The 18,675-nt window shown below is 35.0% G+C and overlaps 1 protein-coding gene across 9 annotated transcripts in view; it reads left to right on the top strand.

Moving 5' to 3' along the window:
- Positions 1 to 18,675, top strand: part of Fryl (FRY like transcription coactivator) — a 230,864-nt gene that overhangs the window by 136,961 nt on the left and 75,228 nt on the right. For all 9 annotated transcript variants that reach the window (XM_078021273.1, XM_040292463.2, XM_040292462.2 and 6 more), the window contains 11 exons: positions 1,658 to 1,761; positions 2,060 to 2,168; positions 3,860 to 3,946; positions 6,602 to 6,773; positions 7,440 to 7,572; positions 10,651 to 10,758; positions 14,085 to 14,322; positions 15,213 to 15,398; positions 15,665 to 15,751; positions 17,469 to 17,737; positions 18,242 to 18,437. In XM_078021273.1, coding sequence (XP_077877399.1) covers positions 1,658 to 1,761; positions 2,060 to 2,168; positions 3,860 to 3,946; positions 6,602 to 6,773; positions 7,440 to 7,572; positions 10,651 to 10,758; positions 14,085 to 14,322; positions 15,213 to 15,398; positions 15,665 to 15,751; positions 17,469 to 17,737; positions 18,242 to 18,437 — 1,689 coding nt within the window. The remainder of the gene's footprint in view (positions 1 to 1,657; positions 1,762 to 2,059; positions 2,169 to 3,859; positions 3,947 to 6,601; positions 6,774 to 7,439; positions 7,573 to 10,650; positions 10,759 to 14,084; positions 14,323 to 15,212; positions 15,399 to 15,664; positions 15,752 to 17,468; positions 17,738 to 18,241; positions 18,438 to 18,675) is intronic.

Here is an 18,675-nt window from a genome sequence, read left to right as displayed (position 1 = left end):
TCACCCAAAGATGGTAGTTTTACATTAGAGTTTAATGTTGGTCTAGTACATTCTGTGGGCTTTGACATGTATCCACCATGATAGTATTAAACACAGTTTATTCACTGCCCCAAACATCTTCTGTACTCTGCCTACTCATCTTTCCCTAACTTCTCAACTCCTTGCTGAACTCATATTTTGATATTTGATATCTGGGATTTAGATGATAGAAAAAAGTTACGTTCTGTTAAAAGCATTATTATAAAAAGCATTATATTGGTATATTGGCTGTTTATTAGTAGCATGCATATGTTATATGCCACTTCAGTTACATTTTTAACAAGTAGAAAACTACTTGAGGAACTGTATTTGAAATTTGGGATCATTATTGATCTGGCAGATCAATGTTGATTAATTTGAGACTCTTGACCAGATGAGTAATTGATTTCCATTTCTAATTTTATCAAATCTTCATGTATATAGATGTACAAGCAATTATGTTTTCTAGTAGGTAAGTCTTTTATGAAAATACTCCTAGTTATCTTTTCACATTTCTTTTAATCATATATTATAGGTATCTATTGTAGTATATCTCAAGAAAATCAAACAGAATGGCTAAAGTTATTTTTAAAAACTCTTCGTTAGTTGATGTATATAAAATAATCTTTAGCAATAAGAAATACCTCAACCAGATTATAAAAATGTAAATGTACAGTACCTTGATGAATGAATTCTACAAATAATTAACAGATGTTTAAAGAGTTTCTCTTAATGAAGGAGGTGATTAGCTACATTTTTAAAATTCACAATTAAATTTCATTACATGACTGTGGTCATGTAAGAATTGTACTTTTAAAAACACCTAGAAAGAAACAGTTTGCTGATCAAATTGTGACTGAAAAAATAATAATTTTGTGATTCCAAATAACAATAATAATAATTTAAATAATAATGTTCTGATTTCCAAATGAAAATTGGAGGTGTAACACCTACCACTTAGTGAACATCTAACAGGTACTGTGTACTGTCCCTGATGCTTTATAGATACTAACTTTCTTAATCCATGAGATAGGTGCAATATTTTCTCCATTTAAAAGATGAAGAAGTTGTGGTACAGAGTGATTTAACAGTGCCCAAGGATGGATTTGGATTTGATTCCAGGTGTCTTTAATTTTAGAATCATGCTTTTAACTCCCTGGTACATAGTCTCTCTTATAAGAATATGCATTTAATAATAATTGACATTATATCATATATGCAAATGACTATAATACCATTTGTTTTTTAAACTTTAAATGCATATGGGCTGCAAATGAATTACTCTAAATATGAATAATCTTCCTGTCATCAAACAAGTTCTTATTTGAATGACTGGAAGCTGTAGAATTGGACTATTGTAGTATGAACTATTAAGTAATTTGTGTGTCTTTGGAGTCCTAGAAATATTGCTAGAATTCTATATTTTGGTATCTTATTTTGAGAGTATAAAGAAGGGCTTAGAAGCACCTTATTTTATGGTTAGTTTTGAGCCATCTTTACTTTCACTTACTAAATATTTATCTTTTAGATTGAGTTTATTAACCAGAGTTGGAGGCTTTTAGTTGTTGGTAGAGATATGATCTTAGTTGTTGCAAGTGTTTTAATAAGTGTATTCTTATTCTGTCTTGTTTTTAAACAGAATAAAGATCCTAAAATGTCTCGAGTTGCACTGGAATCCTTGTATAGATTGTTGTGGGTTTATGTAATTAGAATAAAATGTGAAAGCAACACTGTAACTCAAAGGTGAGTACCTTTGTTTTAAAATATATTTAATATAAAATGTTGGGACTGGGGGACATTGCTTGGTGGCAGAGCAACACATGCTTAGCATGTACAAGGCCCTTGGTTTAATCCCCAGCACCAAAATTAGTGAATTAATAAAAGAAAATCTTGTTTAAAAAAGAATCATGCTAATGGAATTTTAGTTAAATATTTGGGGGAAGGAATAGAAGTTCTCTTGACATAAAGAATAGGAAGGCTTTTTTGTTAATATGCTGTTAACTTCATGGTTTCATTATGTTGAAATCTTTTCTTCCTGTAGTCGTCTCATGAGCATAGTGTCAGCACTTTTTCCAAAAGGCTCCCGAAGTGTGGTTCCTCGAGACACACCTCTCAACATATTTGTGAAGATTATTCAGTTCATTGCTCAGGTGAGTAATCTATTGTCATAAATTGGAGTTCAAAAATTTTTTTATACATCTAAAAACATGCCATCAAAACATGGGTTAATGTTGAATGGTGAAAGGTAAGATTGCTTATTAAATAGTAAAAGAAAAATATGTTAATTTTTTGAGGGAGGTTGACAAAATAGGTTTTAATCGTTAGTTTAAATACTTCGAGAACGACAGAAAGATGCACAAGTTTAAGCATTTTCAATTTAGGAAAGACAGAGTGTCTAATAAGTGTCTAATATGTTAGTCCATTCACTAATTATCACTGAGTATCCTAAAAGATTTCTTTGAAAATTATTTTTATAATCGGTCTTCACCCAGGTTCTCAGGTACAGATACAGAATCCACAGTAGCTAGTTAAACCCACAGGGACCTTTTAAGGAAGACACATAGCTCACAGAGTCACTAGCAGGATTCAAACAAGTTCTTATTTGAATGACTGGAAGCTGTAGAATTGGACTATCAGAAGCTGCTCCCCCTACCAGAATCAAAAAACTGTTAAATAAGGAAGTCACTCTGGGTGAGATCATGCATACCTGTAATCCCAGTGACTCTGGAAGCTAAGGTAGGGGGATCACAAATTCAAAGCCAGCCTCAGCAACGTAGCAAGATGGTCCATGAACAACTTTGTGAGATCCTGTTTCAAAATAAAGAATAAAATGGGCTGGGGATGTGGCTCAGTGGTTAAGCATCTCTGGGTTCAATCACTAGTACAAAAAAAAAAGGAAGTTGCCATATAGGATGAGTATCATGCCATGATCCCCACTGGTGAAATTGATTCCTCCTCTCTTCTTCACCCCCATGCACTTTTTCTTCCTCATGACCCCCGACTCACATTAGTACATCACCTGGCAGGATTACATCACATACTGAAGCCTTTTTTTGTAAGGCTTTCTCTGAAATATAATTTTAGCTGCTGCCATAAAGGAGGTTATTAGAAAGGGATTAAATGTGTGTTGAGTGAGCTAATCAAAGGTTTTTGCCATATTCTTTTTTGGGACATCAGCCCTGGAGAAAGGGGTAAGATTACTACCTCAATTTAGAAAGACTCCTTCTAGAACAAATTATTATGTTCTCTTAAGCACTGAAGCTATGACAGTTTAGATGATCTATAATGAAATCTTTTTTTTTTACAGTGAAGAAATTAAGGACTATTTAAACAAATACATTTCAATTTATTAGAGCAGAGAAGTAATGATAATTAGATAAGAGTATCAAAAAGACTGATAAAACAAATTGTGTCTTAGATCTAATTTTCAGAAAACTAATGTCATTAGGTTGCCTTTTTCTTTGTTTCTAGAATTGTGTGTATCCCAGCACAGCAGTAGATCTGTAACACTCCTCTCAAACATTGGTTAATCCGATGATTTATCTGTTTTTTCCCTTGGAGAGCTCATTGCCAGAGCCCTTTCGCCCTTGACTTGCGGCCCTCAAGACTTGCTGTACACCTGTCATCTTAGGACTTCCTTTCATCATCCTTCTACCAATTCTTTCACTTAGATTATAAATGATGTCATATTTTAACTTTAATTCATATGTATTTTTCTTCTGTTTAAATGTATGGATTTTTTTAAGGCACAAACCTGTATCATTGCCATTATATGCACAATTTTTAGATGGGACTTAATATATACTAGCAAGTTACGTTTTTTTGTTTTTTTTAAAAATAGGAACGTTTGGATTTTGCAATGAAAGAAATAATATTTGATCTTCTCAGTGTTGGAAAATCTACTAAAACTTTCACCATTAATCCAGAGGTAAGAATATATATAATATACTAATAATGTATATTTCTATATACCATATATAATAATATGCCATATATAATTACTACCATATATAATATATATACCACATATAATAATTATATACCATATACAATTACTACCATATATAATAATACATGGTAATAATATACCTTCCTGTACTATTTACTTATTTCCTTTGAGCAAAGTTTCTGGAATCAAAACTTTTAGGTTTAAATCAACTGTGATTCATAACAAGTTATTTCACCTCTCTGAGCCCTGCCGAATGATTTAATGGTCATATTAAGCCTTGTAGGAAATAACAGAGGGATTAAATTCTCCAAGATATGCAGCTCATCTAGCTTCTAGAAGTTCTGACATGAACTTAGGTTTCTTTTACTTTGAATGATTTCTATTTAAGATGCTTATTAATAAATATCAGCCATTCAGCATTTTTTGAGCACCTAAAATATTCCAGGCACTATTCCAGGTGTTACAGAAAGACAAGAATTCTTTTACCCAGAAGGAGCTTACAATAAAAAATAGTAATAATATGTAGTAAATATTATATCCTACCTTTGCTGATTTTATGCTTGAGTCTTTATGTTTCAAAATATTTTAAGACCTAATTTCCTAATGACATTTGAAAATATAAAAAGCTACATTTGAAAATATAAAAAGGCAAAGTAGGACTGGGGCCTTAGCTCAGTGGTAGAGCACTTGCCTCGCACATGTGAGACACTGGGTTCAATCTTCAGCCCCACATAAATAAGTAAAGATATTTTGTCCATCTACAACTAAAAAAAAATACTTTAAAAAAAAAGACAAAATAGGTGTTATCTTTGTTCTTATTTATTTTAAAGTACTATGCTGGTCCTCATAATTGAATTCTAAGATACATGTTTATGTGGTAACAAGTGGATTTGAAAGTTATTCAAGTTTTTAACTTGTAGGTTTTAAAAATAAGCTAATACTTAAATTGGGTAGATAGGAGTGTTTTTTGTAGATAACATATTTAATGTGGCTTCCAGCAACAAAAGTCAAAGAACAGAAGATTTTTTTTCTTGAACATTCATTTTAAAAAATATTCTCTCCATTGAAGTTGATTTCTGAAAGTAAAATATTTTCCTCACCAAAGTTCTTACTAGGACTAGGAAAAGTTTTAATTCTGTTGGTTTGTTTTAAGAGTTATTGTTATCATTCAGGCTTACTATATTAGGATTATATTTGATCTGTATTCCCTATTTAGGAATCTTTTTAAGCTGTGAAAGCTGGTTTAGTTAAAAATCACATAAAATTATCCCTTAACTCTCTTGTTCAAATTGCAATATGTAGAAAGAAAGTACAGGTGAAGCAACTGCAATTAACTTGCTATACTGTAGAACTTCCTGCTTCTTCTATTGGTCTCCTGCGACTGAGTGAATCTTGACCATCTGATAGGTAAAGGGAGGGCTTCATTGCCCTGCCATGTCTAATGATGAGTGAAGCTTAATGTTTTCATTTTATTTAGACAACAAAAAATGTATAAATAATAGTTTGGTTTTCTTCCTGTATTCCAGTGAACTCTACCTAGCCCAGTCACTGGGAGGAGGCTTGCAGCATGCCGTAGAGAGCATTGGTGTTAGGTTGGAGCAAGTTACATCTTGGGCTGAAGTGGTAGGGATGCAGACAGAGCTGGCAGGCTATTCACTGAAAAAATGGAATATCGAGTTGCAATCAAGTTTGGTGAAAATATTAAGTCAATCTGGGTCATCTTTTGGATGTCTGAGAAGAGAGATCACACAGGTCTGAGGGTCTGAGTTCGGAGGAAAGGCATGGGATTTGTTGGTGGTCTGGGATGGGTGTTATTTGAATCTTTGAGTACGGGAACTTTCTTTGGGAGAAAATACATAATGATAGAAGGAGGAAGCTTAGGAGTCTGACATGCAGGTAGTGATGAAACGGCCAGTCCATGGTACAAAATAGCAAAGGAAGGGAGTGTGTCAGGTGGGGAGGAGCACTTAGTGGTACCTGTGCTACTGCAAAGTCCAGTAGGATTCCAGAGAAGGCCCATTGGTCACTGATGAATGAGAATTGCTTCAGAGAAGCAGTATGGAAATATCCAGTGCATTAACATACCTGAATATAGTTAGATGGGTATGTTCAGTTGAGAGGGAAATGACGAAGATGCAAAAAATGAGAAGAGATCATTGTTGGTGGAATGTTCCAGAAAATACAAAAGCATATAGGATTTCAAAAAGTAGGAAGGTCATCATCGCCTGCACTGTATCAACAGCAAAGAGGAGGAATAAGAGGTACTATTCTGAGTAGATTGGTACAGTTTGTGGAGAGAGGTTGAGAAAAGTTGTTTTTTCCTCACTCTTGTGAATTGAAAGAAAAGTCATTTGCTTAGAAAGAGGAAAGTATGGGCCGAAGAGGTCAAGGTAAAAGAAAAAGGAAGAGGTTTGGAATACACTTGAAGGGTAGGAGAGACACTTGACCCAGAAGGGAATGGTGAGATTTGGGGATTTGATACTAAAGTAAAACTCTGGTGCCTAGACTGGTTATTTTTCCTTCTGTCTTCTTTCTGCCATCTCCCCTAGTGTTATTTGGTAATATATTTCTCACATGAAAGAAGATAATGTATGGCACTGATTTCTTCCTTTTGAAACTTTTTTTCCCCTAAAGAGAATGAACATAGGCCTCAGAGTCTTCCTTGTAATTGCCGACAGTTTGCAGCAGAAAGATGGTGAACCCCCCATGCCCACAACAGGAGTTATTCTTCCCTCAGGAAATACTCTTCGTGTGAAGAAAATTTTTCTTAATAAAACTTTGACAGATGAAGAGGCAAAAGTCATAGGTTAGTGTCAACTGGAAGAAATAAATTACTTTGTAACATTGTTTAATATTCTTTCTAAAATTATCTGATCAAATCTAAAGTATATATTTGCTAAAAAGTATATATTTGCTAAAAATGTATTTATTTGATACATTAGTATCAAATAAATACATTTTTTATAATGTTTATATGTCTTCATGTTGAGAGTCTTCCTGTTAGATCTAATTTCTCACAGGATATGGCTCACTCAATTTTATCCTTTCTTCTAGTTAATTTGTATTCTCTGCATAATTTTTGTACAATTCCTCCACTTATTCCAAAATACTAAAGCTGATCAGGAGAAGAATATTTTATAGTTGAAACTCCTTCTTTGTGATCATAATAGGTTCATGTCATTTAAAGATTGATAAGGTCAGGCTTGGTGGTACATGTCTGTAATCCCAGTTACTCCAGAGATAAAGGATGGAGGATTGCAAGTTTGAAGCCAGACTGGTCAACTTAGTGAGACCCTGACTCAAAATGAAATTTTGAAAAGGACTGGGGATGTGACTCAGTAGTAGAGTGCTTGCCTAGCATATATGAGGCCCCGAGTTTAACTTAAGATCAATTGGCTTTTATTACCCAAACTAACAATTATTTTTATAATTTCTGATGTATTCTAACTATGAGATTTTTTTTTCACCCTAGGAATGTCAGTTTATTATCCTCAAGTAAGAAAAGCATTAGATAGCATTCTCCGACATTTGGACAAAGAAGTTGGAAGACCAATGTGTATGACTAGTGTGCAGATGTCTAATAAGGAGCCTGAAGATATGATTACGTACGTAGTAAATGATTTACCTTCATTGCTATTTCACTTTTTGTAAAAGTTCAGATGGTTCATTCTTGCTTACCTGTTTCCTCACTTTCTCTTTAGACTTCTCCGAGGTTGCCATCTGCTGTACTTTTGAATACAGTGACTCCTTCCACATGTCAGTTTTATTCTTTAACTTAATGTTCAACTAGTGCAGTAACAGAAGTCACTCTGGGTCCCAGTGTAGTTACCAACTAAAGGCCTTACATTTTATTCAGTGAATAAATTCAGATGTGTGTTGTATGGGCATGATTAGTTATTAAGTCAGAAGCAAATGCTCTTACTTCCAGAGTCAATTAAAAAAACAAAACACAAAAAAAGACAGAGAAATTCCAAAAACCAGAACTTGGGTATTTTTGTCTCTTAGAACCAGGGGGTATTCATAAGGGAATAATGTCTGAGTAGTTTCTTGTAGAAACTCATTCTACCCCATCCCCACATGTGTAGTTATTTGTCATCCCAGTGTCTTCTATATTGTTAGGGACTTACTCCTCAGGAGGCTGTATTTTATAGCAGCAACTTCTTTTGTTTTCTAGAAAACATTTGCATATTCTCTATAAGGAAGATTTTTATGTGTTCTAATATTTGTATTACAGTCTGATGTAACTATAATTGTGCTTTTGTGATACAAATATACATATTTAAATTTTATGTAATGTGCATTTTAGTTGCAATATACAGTTTTTATATGCTGCTGTATTCTAATTTCTCTGAGCTTCTGTAATGTGAAGTTTTTGTCTATATTCCCTTCTCTGAGATATCTTTCTTCTTGTCACCAGAACCATTTTCCTCATGTAAGTCAGTAAGTTTGCATTCCATTTCTCTGACTTTCTTGTAGTGTCTGAAGTGGCAGCAGTATCAATATTCCCTTATCTGCTATTTCTTCTGTATTCCATTAACATTCAATTTGAATTTCACTTCTAGTGCATTTTAATTTAGGGTCTTTAGGGTCTTTCAGTCATGAGGAGAGACACAAGATGAAAGTAAAGATTTTATTACTTATAAGTCCTTCAGGGAGAGGTGGGGGTTGTACACAGCACACCTGGAGGCCACACACACACACACACATAGAAGGGTGTTATGAAGGGAAAAAGAAAGAGAAAGGGACTCATGAGTCCAGAGTGTTATTCAAACAGGTTTCCTTCAAGATGTTTTAGTAGTTGTGTTTAAAACAAGCAGTCACAAGGTCCAGGAGGTAATTCTGTGACTAAGAAATGGCCATGGTGGCTTATCTGCACAGTCCACACAGGGTGCTGGTGTCCATGGGGCCAGTCAGCCAGAGTGTATCTAGCTGTCCTAGGGGGAGGTGACACATACCTTGGATCTGTCACATCAAGTAAATGGAGGAGAATGAGGAGTGTATGTAGAATTAGAAAGTGGGTCAAGGGTGACTGAGCCCTGTGCCTTAAATGAGAAAATTAAACTTGTATTTAAAAACAAGTGCCAGGGCAACATAAAATTATAATTAAACTACAGCCATATCTCTTCCTTTCTTTGCTGCACTTGCATCTTTGTTGGCTGATTTTTCTCCTTTGATTCTCCATTTTTATAAAATGTCACATGGCTTTGTCACTGGGAAACAAGCAGGCAATACCCCTGCACCCTTGGCTGACTGTGTTAGAACTGGGTGGCAGGTGTACACTGACTGGGCTCCCACAGCCCTGAAAGACGTGGTGTGGACAGTCACTGACCATGGTGTGCTTCTGTCATTCACACAGCACCTATGGATTAACAAGCCAATAGCAAATTTTGTGCCATTAGCTAATGTAGAGTAGCTGAAATTTATTTCTTTATTAATTAAATAATATATGTGATTTAACTAAATCAGTGACTGAAACTCATGCATTTTGGACCCATTGCAAAGAATGGACCAAACACATAAACATTTCTAGAAGAAATATTGAATTATTGCCCCTATAACAAATACTGATCCAAAATACTTGGAACATTCCTAATTATTTTCTACATAAGGATTATTTTATTAGGCCAAATGGAGAACAATTTTGATAAAATATTTAAAAACCTTACATTGCAATATAGACTGAAATGAAAAATTAAGAGGTTAGATATTTAAAATTAATAATAACTGAAACTCTCAAATAGCTATACGAGGATATAGTAGAAGAGCTGGGGTTGAGTTCAGTGGGAGAATACCTGCTTAGAATGCCCATGGACATGGATTTGGTTGCTAGCACCCCACAAAAAGAAAGGTAGAAAGGAAGGCAAGAAAGAAAATATAAGATAATTAAATTATTAAGCCTCTGTTCTAGAGTGTCTAGGAGTTTCAAAAATTGACACATTTTAGCCAGATGTGGTGATGTACACCTATAATCTCAACAACTTGAAAGGCCAAGACAGGAAGATCTAAGTGTGAGGCCAGCCTCAACAATTTAGCTAGACTGTCTCAAAATAAAAAGAGCTGGGGGCTGTAGCTCAGGGGTAAAGCACCTCTGGGTTCAATCCCCGATACAAAAACAAAAAGCAACATTTTATTATATAAAATTTAAACATATATATTTGTATGTGTATCACAAAAGGACAAAAAAATTAATGTCAACAATGATGTATAAGGATGTCTGATTCTGAAACCCTTGTTAGTATGGAATGTTAAATGAAAAAAAAATTTTTGTTGTTAATTTTATAGGCCCCAAATAATAGATATTCAATTATGTCAACACTACTGTTCATACTATTAGTACTTAACTAATGTTTATGGAAGGCTAAATTGTTTTAAATAATCTGATTTTTATTTAAAGTATTATAAGTTGTTTACATATTATTTATTTGATAAAGTTGATGTGCTTTGTTTGTAATTAATGAAATCTTTATTGCTTGCTGGCTGTCTTTTTCTGGAATTATCTCTGTATTCTTTTATCTGCCGCTGGGTTAATTTTTTACTAGATTTGTCTTAGTGTACTTTTCATATTAAGTGCAATAAGCTTGGGGACAGGCTCCCACCTACTGTAATAATTATTGCAAATTTGATTTCATTGTGCAGCATACATAATACACTTCTTATTAAGTTCTTTGTGATATGTTTTTCAGGGGGGAAAGAAAACCTAAAATTGATTTGTTTAGAACTTGCATCGCTGCAATTCCAAGGTTGATTCCTGACGGTATGAGCAGAACTGATCTCATTGAATTGTTAGCAAGGTAAATAGGAATTATTATTATCTGCTAGGCTGATTTTTATGTCTTTACTATCCCTTTAAATTTGTGATACACTTCTGTTTTTAACACTGAAAACCAGTAATGAAGACATTTTCAGTCCTTTATTTGATTTACTTTCTAAGTCTCTGTTGTCTTTTATTATTTATTAAACACATTCTCCCTATTCAGTTTTAACTTCTGAAGTTCTTTTGGATTTCCATACAGATCCCATTTTTCAATTCTTTATCTTTCTATCTGATAATAGTTCCTTGAATTTATATGACAATTATTCCTTAACATATGGGCATTATCAGTGTGTGGTGACACCCAGTTAGGAATTAATTACTGTGTTTACTCCTACAGTCATTTCTTTAGTATCCTGAGTGGTGATCAGGTCTTTTCTTTCTCCCCATTTTTCTCCCGTGACAGAGCCTATAGCATTTAAGTTTATTTTTTTTTCCTTTCTTTTATCATGAGATAGCTCTACAAAATGAGGAAATGTCATGATAACCAAACTTAAATACTACCTCCTAAAACTAATTCTAAGTTGCACCGGTGACCTATTGAAAAACTTCCTTGTTGGTACCAGTAGGGTCTCCCTAGATAAGTGGTCAACAATTTTTTTCTGTAAAGGACCAAATAGTAAACATTTTAGGGTTTGCAGATCATATCTCTACCATGTAGTTCAACAGCAGCCAGCAATGATCTGTAAAGGAATGGGCGTGACTGTGAGAATGGGCATCTTTCTGGCTGGATTTAGCCCTTGAGCCACTGTTTGCCAGCCCCTACCCTTGATGGAAAACCAAGTATACTGACTGTAATAGAACAGGGATGCTCAGCTCTGTTGAAAAATATGTACTGGTTGCTGGGCACTTACCATTGAGACTCAAATCAAATATGCAATGAATAAATGGTGAATAGATTGCTTCAGGTTCCCTCCACCCTCTTCTTGGGAATACCTGGTGTTCAAACAGCCACATACCACCCTGTCAGCTGTTAAGGTTGGGGCTAGAGATGGAATGGTCTTTGTCTCTCTCGTGAGTAGAGGAAAAAGGGGTTGCTTTGAAACTTGACACCGTTCCATAAATTCCTCCTTTTCCACTCTGCCTCTTAATTTTTGCTGCGAATTACATTACAGAGTTACAAAATTCATGCCAACATCAGAAATTAGAGATATATTATTTATAACACTCTTCCTTGGGAGAGCAGTGAACAGCTGCTGTTCTTACTCTGCTCTTACTCCTCCCACTTCTGCTTAACTCACCTGAGATTTTGTGAAGGATGACCACCATGATGGGTTTCCCATATTCTCCACCTGAATGAAACTGCACCTGTAAGGGGCAGTGACTGGGGAGCCCAGGAAAGAAGCTAGCATCTGAACATCGAATGACAATTTGCTTTGCTATTTGCTTTGCTTCTTTCCCTAATGACATTTGTTTCCTGATTAATTGACTCAGTGGAAAGGAAGACTCTAGGGTCTGTTCTCTCTTGTACTCTACCCCTATCATTTGGAATTGTGATGTTAAGCAAATCTTGACTTAAAATAAAGGATATAAAGTTAATTCGTTTCCCTACCTTTAATCAGCCAGGACTCATTGTTACCTCATTTTCACAAGGAATAGTTAACTTGTGGATCTTTGTCCTGAGTCACACAGATAGGTGTATGATCAATGATACATTCATGGATTTGAGGGATGTTGAAATAACCTTTAAGTCAGCATTGTGGACAGTGTCTCCCTTGGTGTGTCACTCATAGATAGAACGCACTGGGCTACAGAGCCTTGTTCTGACGGTTTCCTTGTGTTGTGCTGATGTAACTATTACTGCTGCTTCGTGCCTCATGCCCAAATCTGTGAGGCTGGAATACCTATTCTTTTCAGCCTCCTTCTTAGAGGAAGGTTGGTTTGGTGAAGACCAGAACTGAGTTCAGCAGGGTAGACACTGTTGGTCCCTCCTTTCTCCTAAATCGTGCAGCTTCCCTTGCACTTTTGCAGTTGTGGTGTGGTAGGGATTTTTTTTGTTCTTTAATACTGGGAATTGAAACCAGGGTTGCTTAACTTAACCACTGAGCCACATCCCCAGCCCTTCTTATTTAGGAACATGTTCTCACTAAATTGCTGAGGATTACTTTGAACTCATGATCCTCCTGCCTCAGCCTCCTAAACTGCTGGTATTACAAGCATACGCCATTGCACTTGGCATTGTGTTGTAATTTAATATTAACTTTGTTTTAGTACTGGGGATGGAACCACTGAAGCACATCCCCAGCCATTTTTATTTTTTATTTTGAAACAGGGTCTTGCTAAGTTGCTGAGGCTGGCCTTGAATTTGCAATCCTCCTCCCTCATCCACCTGAGATGCTGGGATTACAGGTGTTCGCCATTACACCAACTTAATATCACTTTTTTGTCATAATCTTTTAGGCTATTTCTAACTCTAATACATTTGTCTTTAATTGTCAGTCACCAAATAATCCTCTTCAGCCCCAAATTTGAAACTCCTGTTCATCTGGTAATAGACATTGGTGGCTTCACTACAGCAGCTTTTTTTTTTTTTTTTTGATGATTTTCTTATTCATCATTCTCTTTTTTTAATGTTTGGTTAAAATCCTATAACTGAAATTATGTTCAAGGCCTTGTATTATCTTGATTGTTTTAAAAAGTAATTTTGTATAGCCTCTTCTCTAATTTATTTAGACTTAAACTCTCTTTGGGGCCTTGGGTGTTGAGTCAACCCATTTTTTCCCCCTAGACATGTACCATTTCTGATGCAACTCCCAGACTTACTCTTATTCTTACCTTCAAGAATAATTGCTATTAATTGATTCCATCTTTATTTTGTATTTTCTTTTTCATAATTAGCCATCTTATATAAAAGTAACCTCAACTACATATAGGATATGACTGAGATAAGTCATGTCCTTTCCCATGATGTTAAAGGACTAAATAAATATGAGATAGTGCTAAGATATTATGTGACTTGATATAATATTTTATTGACTATAAAATAACACAGTATTTTGAAGTTTGAAAGTTTAAGTGCATTCCTGACATGCCATCTGTATTCTGTTTTAAACTACAGCATTTAAATTAGGATCAGAGATGTCATTCTGAATTATAGTGAAAATACCAACTGATGGGAATAGATTCATGTAGACTTAGTTGGCATAAGGGATGAGTATCGCACAAGAAAGTGAACATTGGCTCCTGTCTTTGCACTTTTTACAAACCAGTGAAGAGGACATATATTTTAACGACTTAGTTTTAAATTTAAATGATAAGACTCCAGGATAGATTTTGAGGTATCTAATGGAATTTTGTTCTCGGTAGGCTCACAGTTCACATGGATGAAGAACTGCGTGCTCTGGCTTTCAATACTCTGCAGGCACTAATGCTTGATTTTCCAGATTGGCGGGAGGATGTTCTTTCAGGATTTGTTTATTTTATTGTTCGTGAAGTGACTGATGTCCACCCCACGCTTCTTGATAATGCTGTAAAGATGTTGGTACAATTAATAAATCAGTGGAAACAAGCAGCCCAAATGCATAACAAAAATCAGGACTCACAGGTACCAAATTCTCTTATACTCTCCCTTTGTATATGATCAGTGGTAAATGACCAATAATGATGTCAATATAGGTTTACATTCTCAAAAATTTATATTAGTTTTACCTACTCTTAATGTGTTCTTAATTCCTTGCACTGAACTTCCCAGTAGTGGATATGTTAAATATAAAATGTTTGTGTTTCGCACCTTTTCCCACTTATTGTTATCCCTTTGATAACAATTCTATTTTAGTGAGCATAGAAAGTAGAGCTAATTCTAGCTCTCATTTAGATTGTTTCTGATATTTTCTAAACTTACACAATAAAAAATTTTGATAGTCTTCCATTTGGATCACCTGACTATTTTATCAAAGGCACCAATCCCTGCTTCACATTTAGTGTCTGTATTCCTTAACGATAAAAGATGCTTAAATTGTTGGTTTATGATAATGTGTAAATCATAGAATCTTGGAATTTTAGAGTGGCACCACCTAAGCCAACCCAGCTTTCCAACCTTTAATGAGCATATGACTCACTGGTGGCTTAAGAATCTCTCTTGCTAACAGATTGCCAGTGATGCTGTGCTGCTGGTCCACCTTGCAGTAGGAAGAATATAAACTCCTCTCAGTTTTACACATGGGAACATTAGACTGAGAGTAGTTGTGTTTGTTCCAAGGTTATAGAGTTGTCAGTGAGTGATAGAAATTAGGTACATAATTCATATTTAGATACTTTCTTCTTCTTGCACACTATTACAGTTTTATAAATGAAATACTATTCAAATTGCTTGAGCCAAGACAGACCTATAACCCTAATTTCAGTGACTTGCTTTATTTTTTATTTATTGTTCTTTTGAAATGTCTGTACAAATGCCTTTTTAATCTTACTTTTAATTTGTATTTGTTTTTCAAGCATGGTGTAGCAAATGGAGCCTCTCATCCCCCTCCTCCAGAAAGGAGCCCATATTCCACTGTATTCCATGTGGTTGAAGGGTTTGCACTCGTCATCCTCTGTAGCAGTCGACCTGCCACTAGGAGATTAGCCGTCAGTGTCCTTAGAGAAATACGGGCTTTGTTTGCACTTTTGGAAATACCTAAGGTAAGACGTAGGTATTTCATTAGTTATCTAGTTAAAGTACTTTAAAATCGTCCGTTTGTTATCTTTATCTCATTTCTGTTGTTGCAATGTAGGTATGTTGCTTTCTAAGAAAGTCTTTTAGGAAAGAGCATCTAAACTAACCCACTTGGCCTCAATTTCTTTCATAACAAAGAGTGCTGAAGTGAACTTTTCAGTATCTTAGCTTTGGTTACTTTTCTGAAGCACTGATAATTGTTTTTAGATATATGATGTCTTTTTTTTAACAGGGTGATGATGAATTAGCCATAGATGTGATGGACAGGCTGAGCCCATCCATTCTTGAGAGCTTCATACATCTCACAGGGGCTGATCAGGTAAATAATGATTTTACACTTCTCAGTATTGTTTTGGGACTTAAGGCATACACATTCACTTATATACCTATGCATACATAAATAAATGAGTTTCCTTAATAAATGTCATGCAAGCCATGAGCACTGCTGGATGCCTATAATCCCAGTGAATTGGAAGGCTGAGGAAGGAAGTTCAAAGCCAGCCTCAACACCTTAGTGAAGTGCTAAGCAACTTAGTGAGACCCTGCCTTATAATAAAAAATAAAAATAAATTGGCTGGGGATGTGGCTTAATAGTTAAGTGCTCTTGGGTTCAATCCTCAGTACCAAATATTTAAATAAACAAACAAATAAATGTAATGCATTAGTATTTTTAAAGCATGTCAAGTGCTTTAAAAGACAAAATGTTGGGGCTGGGGATGTGGCTCAAGCGGTAGCATGCTCGTCTGGCACGTGTGCGGCCCAGGTTCGATCCTCAGCACCACATACCAACAAAGATGTTGTGTCCGCCAACTAAAAAATAAATATTAAAAATTCTCTCTCTCTCTCTCTCTCTCCTCTCTCCTCTCTCACTCTCTTAAAAAAATAATAAAAAATAAATGACAAAATGTTTTTTAAATTGGTACCTGTTTAGCCTATGATTAGTTCTTGTCCCTATGGAAATTATTAGAATTTTACCAATATAAAATTATTTTATTTCTAGTCTAACTAAGCTATAGTTTCTCTTAAACTTAGTGTTACTATGGACTGCTATTTGGTACTTATAATAGCATATGATATTCTAAACATAGACATCCTTGTTAAAATCATACAAAAAATGTTGAAATTCACAAATTCAATGCAAAAACTTATACTCCTTCAATGAATGTTTTTTGATTGCTTTATAAGTTTATGTGTAATGAATTAAATATTATTGTATTGTATTCTATGCCAGTGCCCTGTAATTTGATAGAATGGAAAGAAACACATTTGTCAGAAACACATTACAAAGAAAACATATGAAAAGGTCGCATATCAACATTGATATAGGAATAACTGTCAGTCTCTAAATACTTTTCCTCTTGTCTTGGAGTACATGGACAGGAGGTTCATGCACTTTCTGTAAAACACCTGACTAATAATTCATTATCAACAACCAAGAGAGATAATAATGAAGTTTAAGAAGCCTAAGTAAGAGATGATTAAAAATAACAATCAAAAAATTTTTGTTTTGATTATTAACCATGAATTATGTTAACAAAGAGTAATAGGTGACTTGCTTCTAGTGCATAAAGTAGTGCTTACTGAACATAATGCTCTGAAAGTAAATCTTAATCTCTTCATTGAACAACTATTTAAGAACGTGCATCTCTGGAGAAAAGCCCATGTTCTTTCTGGTCTGTTCCACTCATGCATAGGTAGGGCATATCAGCATGAAAGTTAATAGCTCACTTTTTAGTTCGCTAGCAGCTTTAGTATGCCCATAAAAGTTGGCTATTCATACTTGAGTTACTTAAGTAATGGTTCAAAACTTTTTTGGTTTGTCAACCCATTGGAGAATAATGAAAGTATACAATCTCTTTCCAGAAAAATTTGTGTATACATATGCAGTTTCATGAATTCACCATCCCCTTAAACCAACCTCAGACCTCATGTTATCCTCTATTCTAGTAACCACCAATGACCACTTAAAGCAATTCACATGGCAGAACTTTGAAAGTTATTGAAATGTGCAATAACCAATTTTTTTTCTCTCGTAGACTACTTTGCTATATTGCCCTAGCTCAATAGATTTACAAACATTAGCAGAATGGAACTCTTCTCCTATTAGCCACCAGTTTGATGTGATTAGCCCATCACACATATGGATATTTGCACATGTGACCCAAGGCCAAGACCCATGGATTATAAGTCTCTCCAGTTTTTTAAAGCAAGAAAACCTTCCTAAACACTGCTCAACAGCTGTGAGCTATGCTTGGATGTTTGCCTACACAAGATTGCAGTTGTTGTCCCCCCAGGTGGATATAAAGTAAGTTGTTTTCCTAGTGTAAATTTAAAAATGTATCAGCTGTCAGCTTTCATAATGCATTTGGGAAGTTGTACAAATTGGAAGTCTTATAAGTAATGTGGCCATATTATATGGATCTCTCTCTCTCCCTCTCTCATTCGTGTGTGTGTGTGTGTGTGTGTGTGTGTGTGTGTGTGTATGATATGCTATATTGATACCTTAAGGGAAAATAAAGTTGTGAAGGATGTATCTTATAGCCCCTTCCCCCTTTTCATGTATGCAGGGTCACCAAATTATGTTTGTTTTCTTAATAGTACTGAGCTTGGTACATAGTATGTGTCGAACACTTTATTCATGTCTATCTTATTCCACAGAGATTCAGTACTAGTATTAAATCTTGATACAAACTGTCTCTCCTAATATAGAGATATATGGTATATGATAGAGATTTAACTGTAGTTAAAAACAAAACTTTTGAAAACATGTTATAATTTGTATCTACCTGTTTTTTGTCTTTTTCCTCAGTAGTCCCATCAATGCAAAGAAAGTAAATACGACCACAAGCAGTGACTCCTACATTGGCCTGTGGAGAAACTATCTAATTCTTTGCTGCAGTGCAGCAACATCCGCATCCTCTTCAACATCTGCAGGCTCTGTGAGATGTTCTCCTCCCGAGACGCTGGCGTCCACCCCTGACAGTGGCTATGGCATTGATTCCAAAGTAAGTTTTTCAGACCCACCATTGACTCTGAGTGGTACTATGAAAGGAATATTGTAAAATGTCTTTTCACAGATAGATTACTTACTTACATTGGAAATTAAAATACTTCAAGGAAATCCATAATTTTAAGATATCATACCTGTTTTCCTTCCTCTAGTCCCTAGAGTTCTCAGATTTCTCAGTGCCCAAAAAGAGTAATTTAAAAAATTAAATGCCTTTCTAAAATTGTCCTAAATTA

Source organism: Ictidomys tridecemlineatus, chromosome 9, assembly GCF_052094955.1.
Source record: "Ictidomys tridecemlineatus isolate mIctTri1 chromosome 9, mIctTri1.hap1, whole genome shotgun sequence".
NCBI lineage: Eukaryota > Metazoa > Chordata > Mammalia > Rodentia > Sciuridae > Ictidomys > Ictidomys tridecemlineatus.
This window is presented reverse-complemented; position numbering and strand designations above follow the sequence as displayed.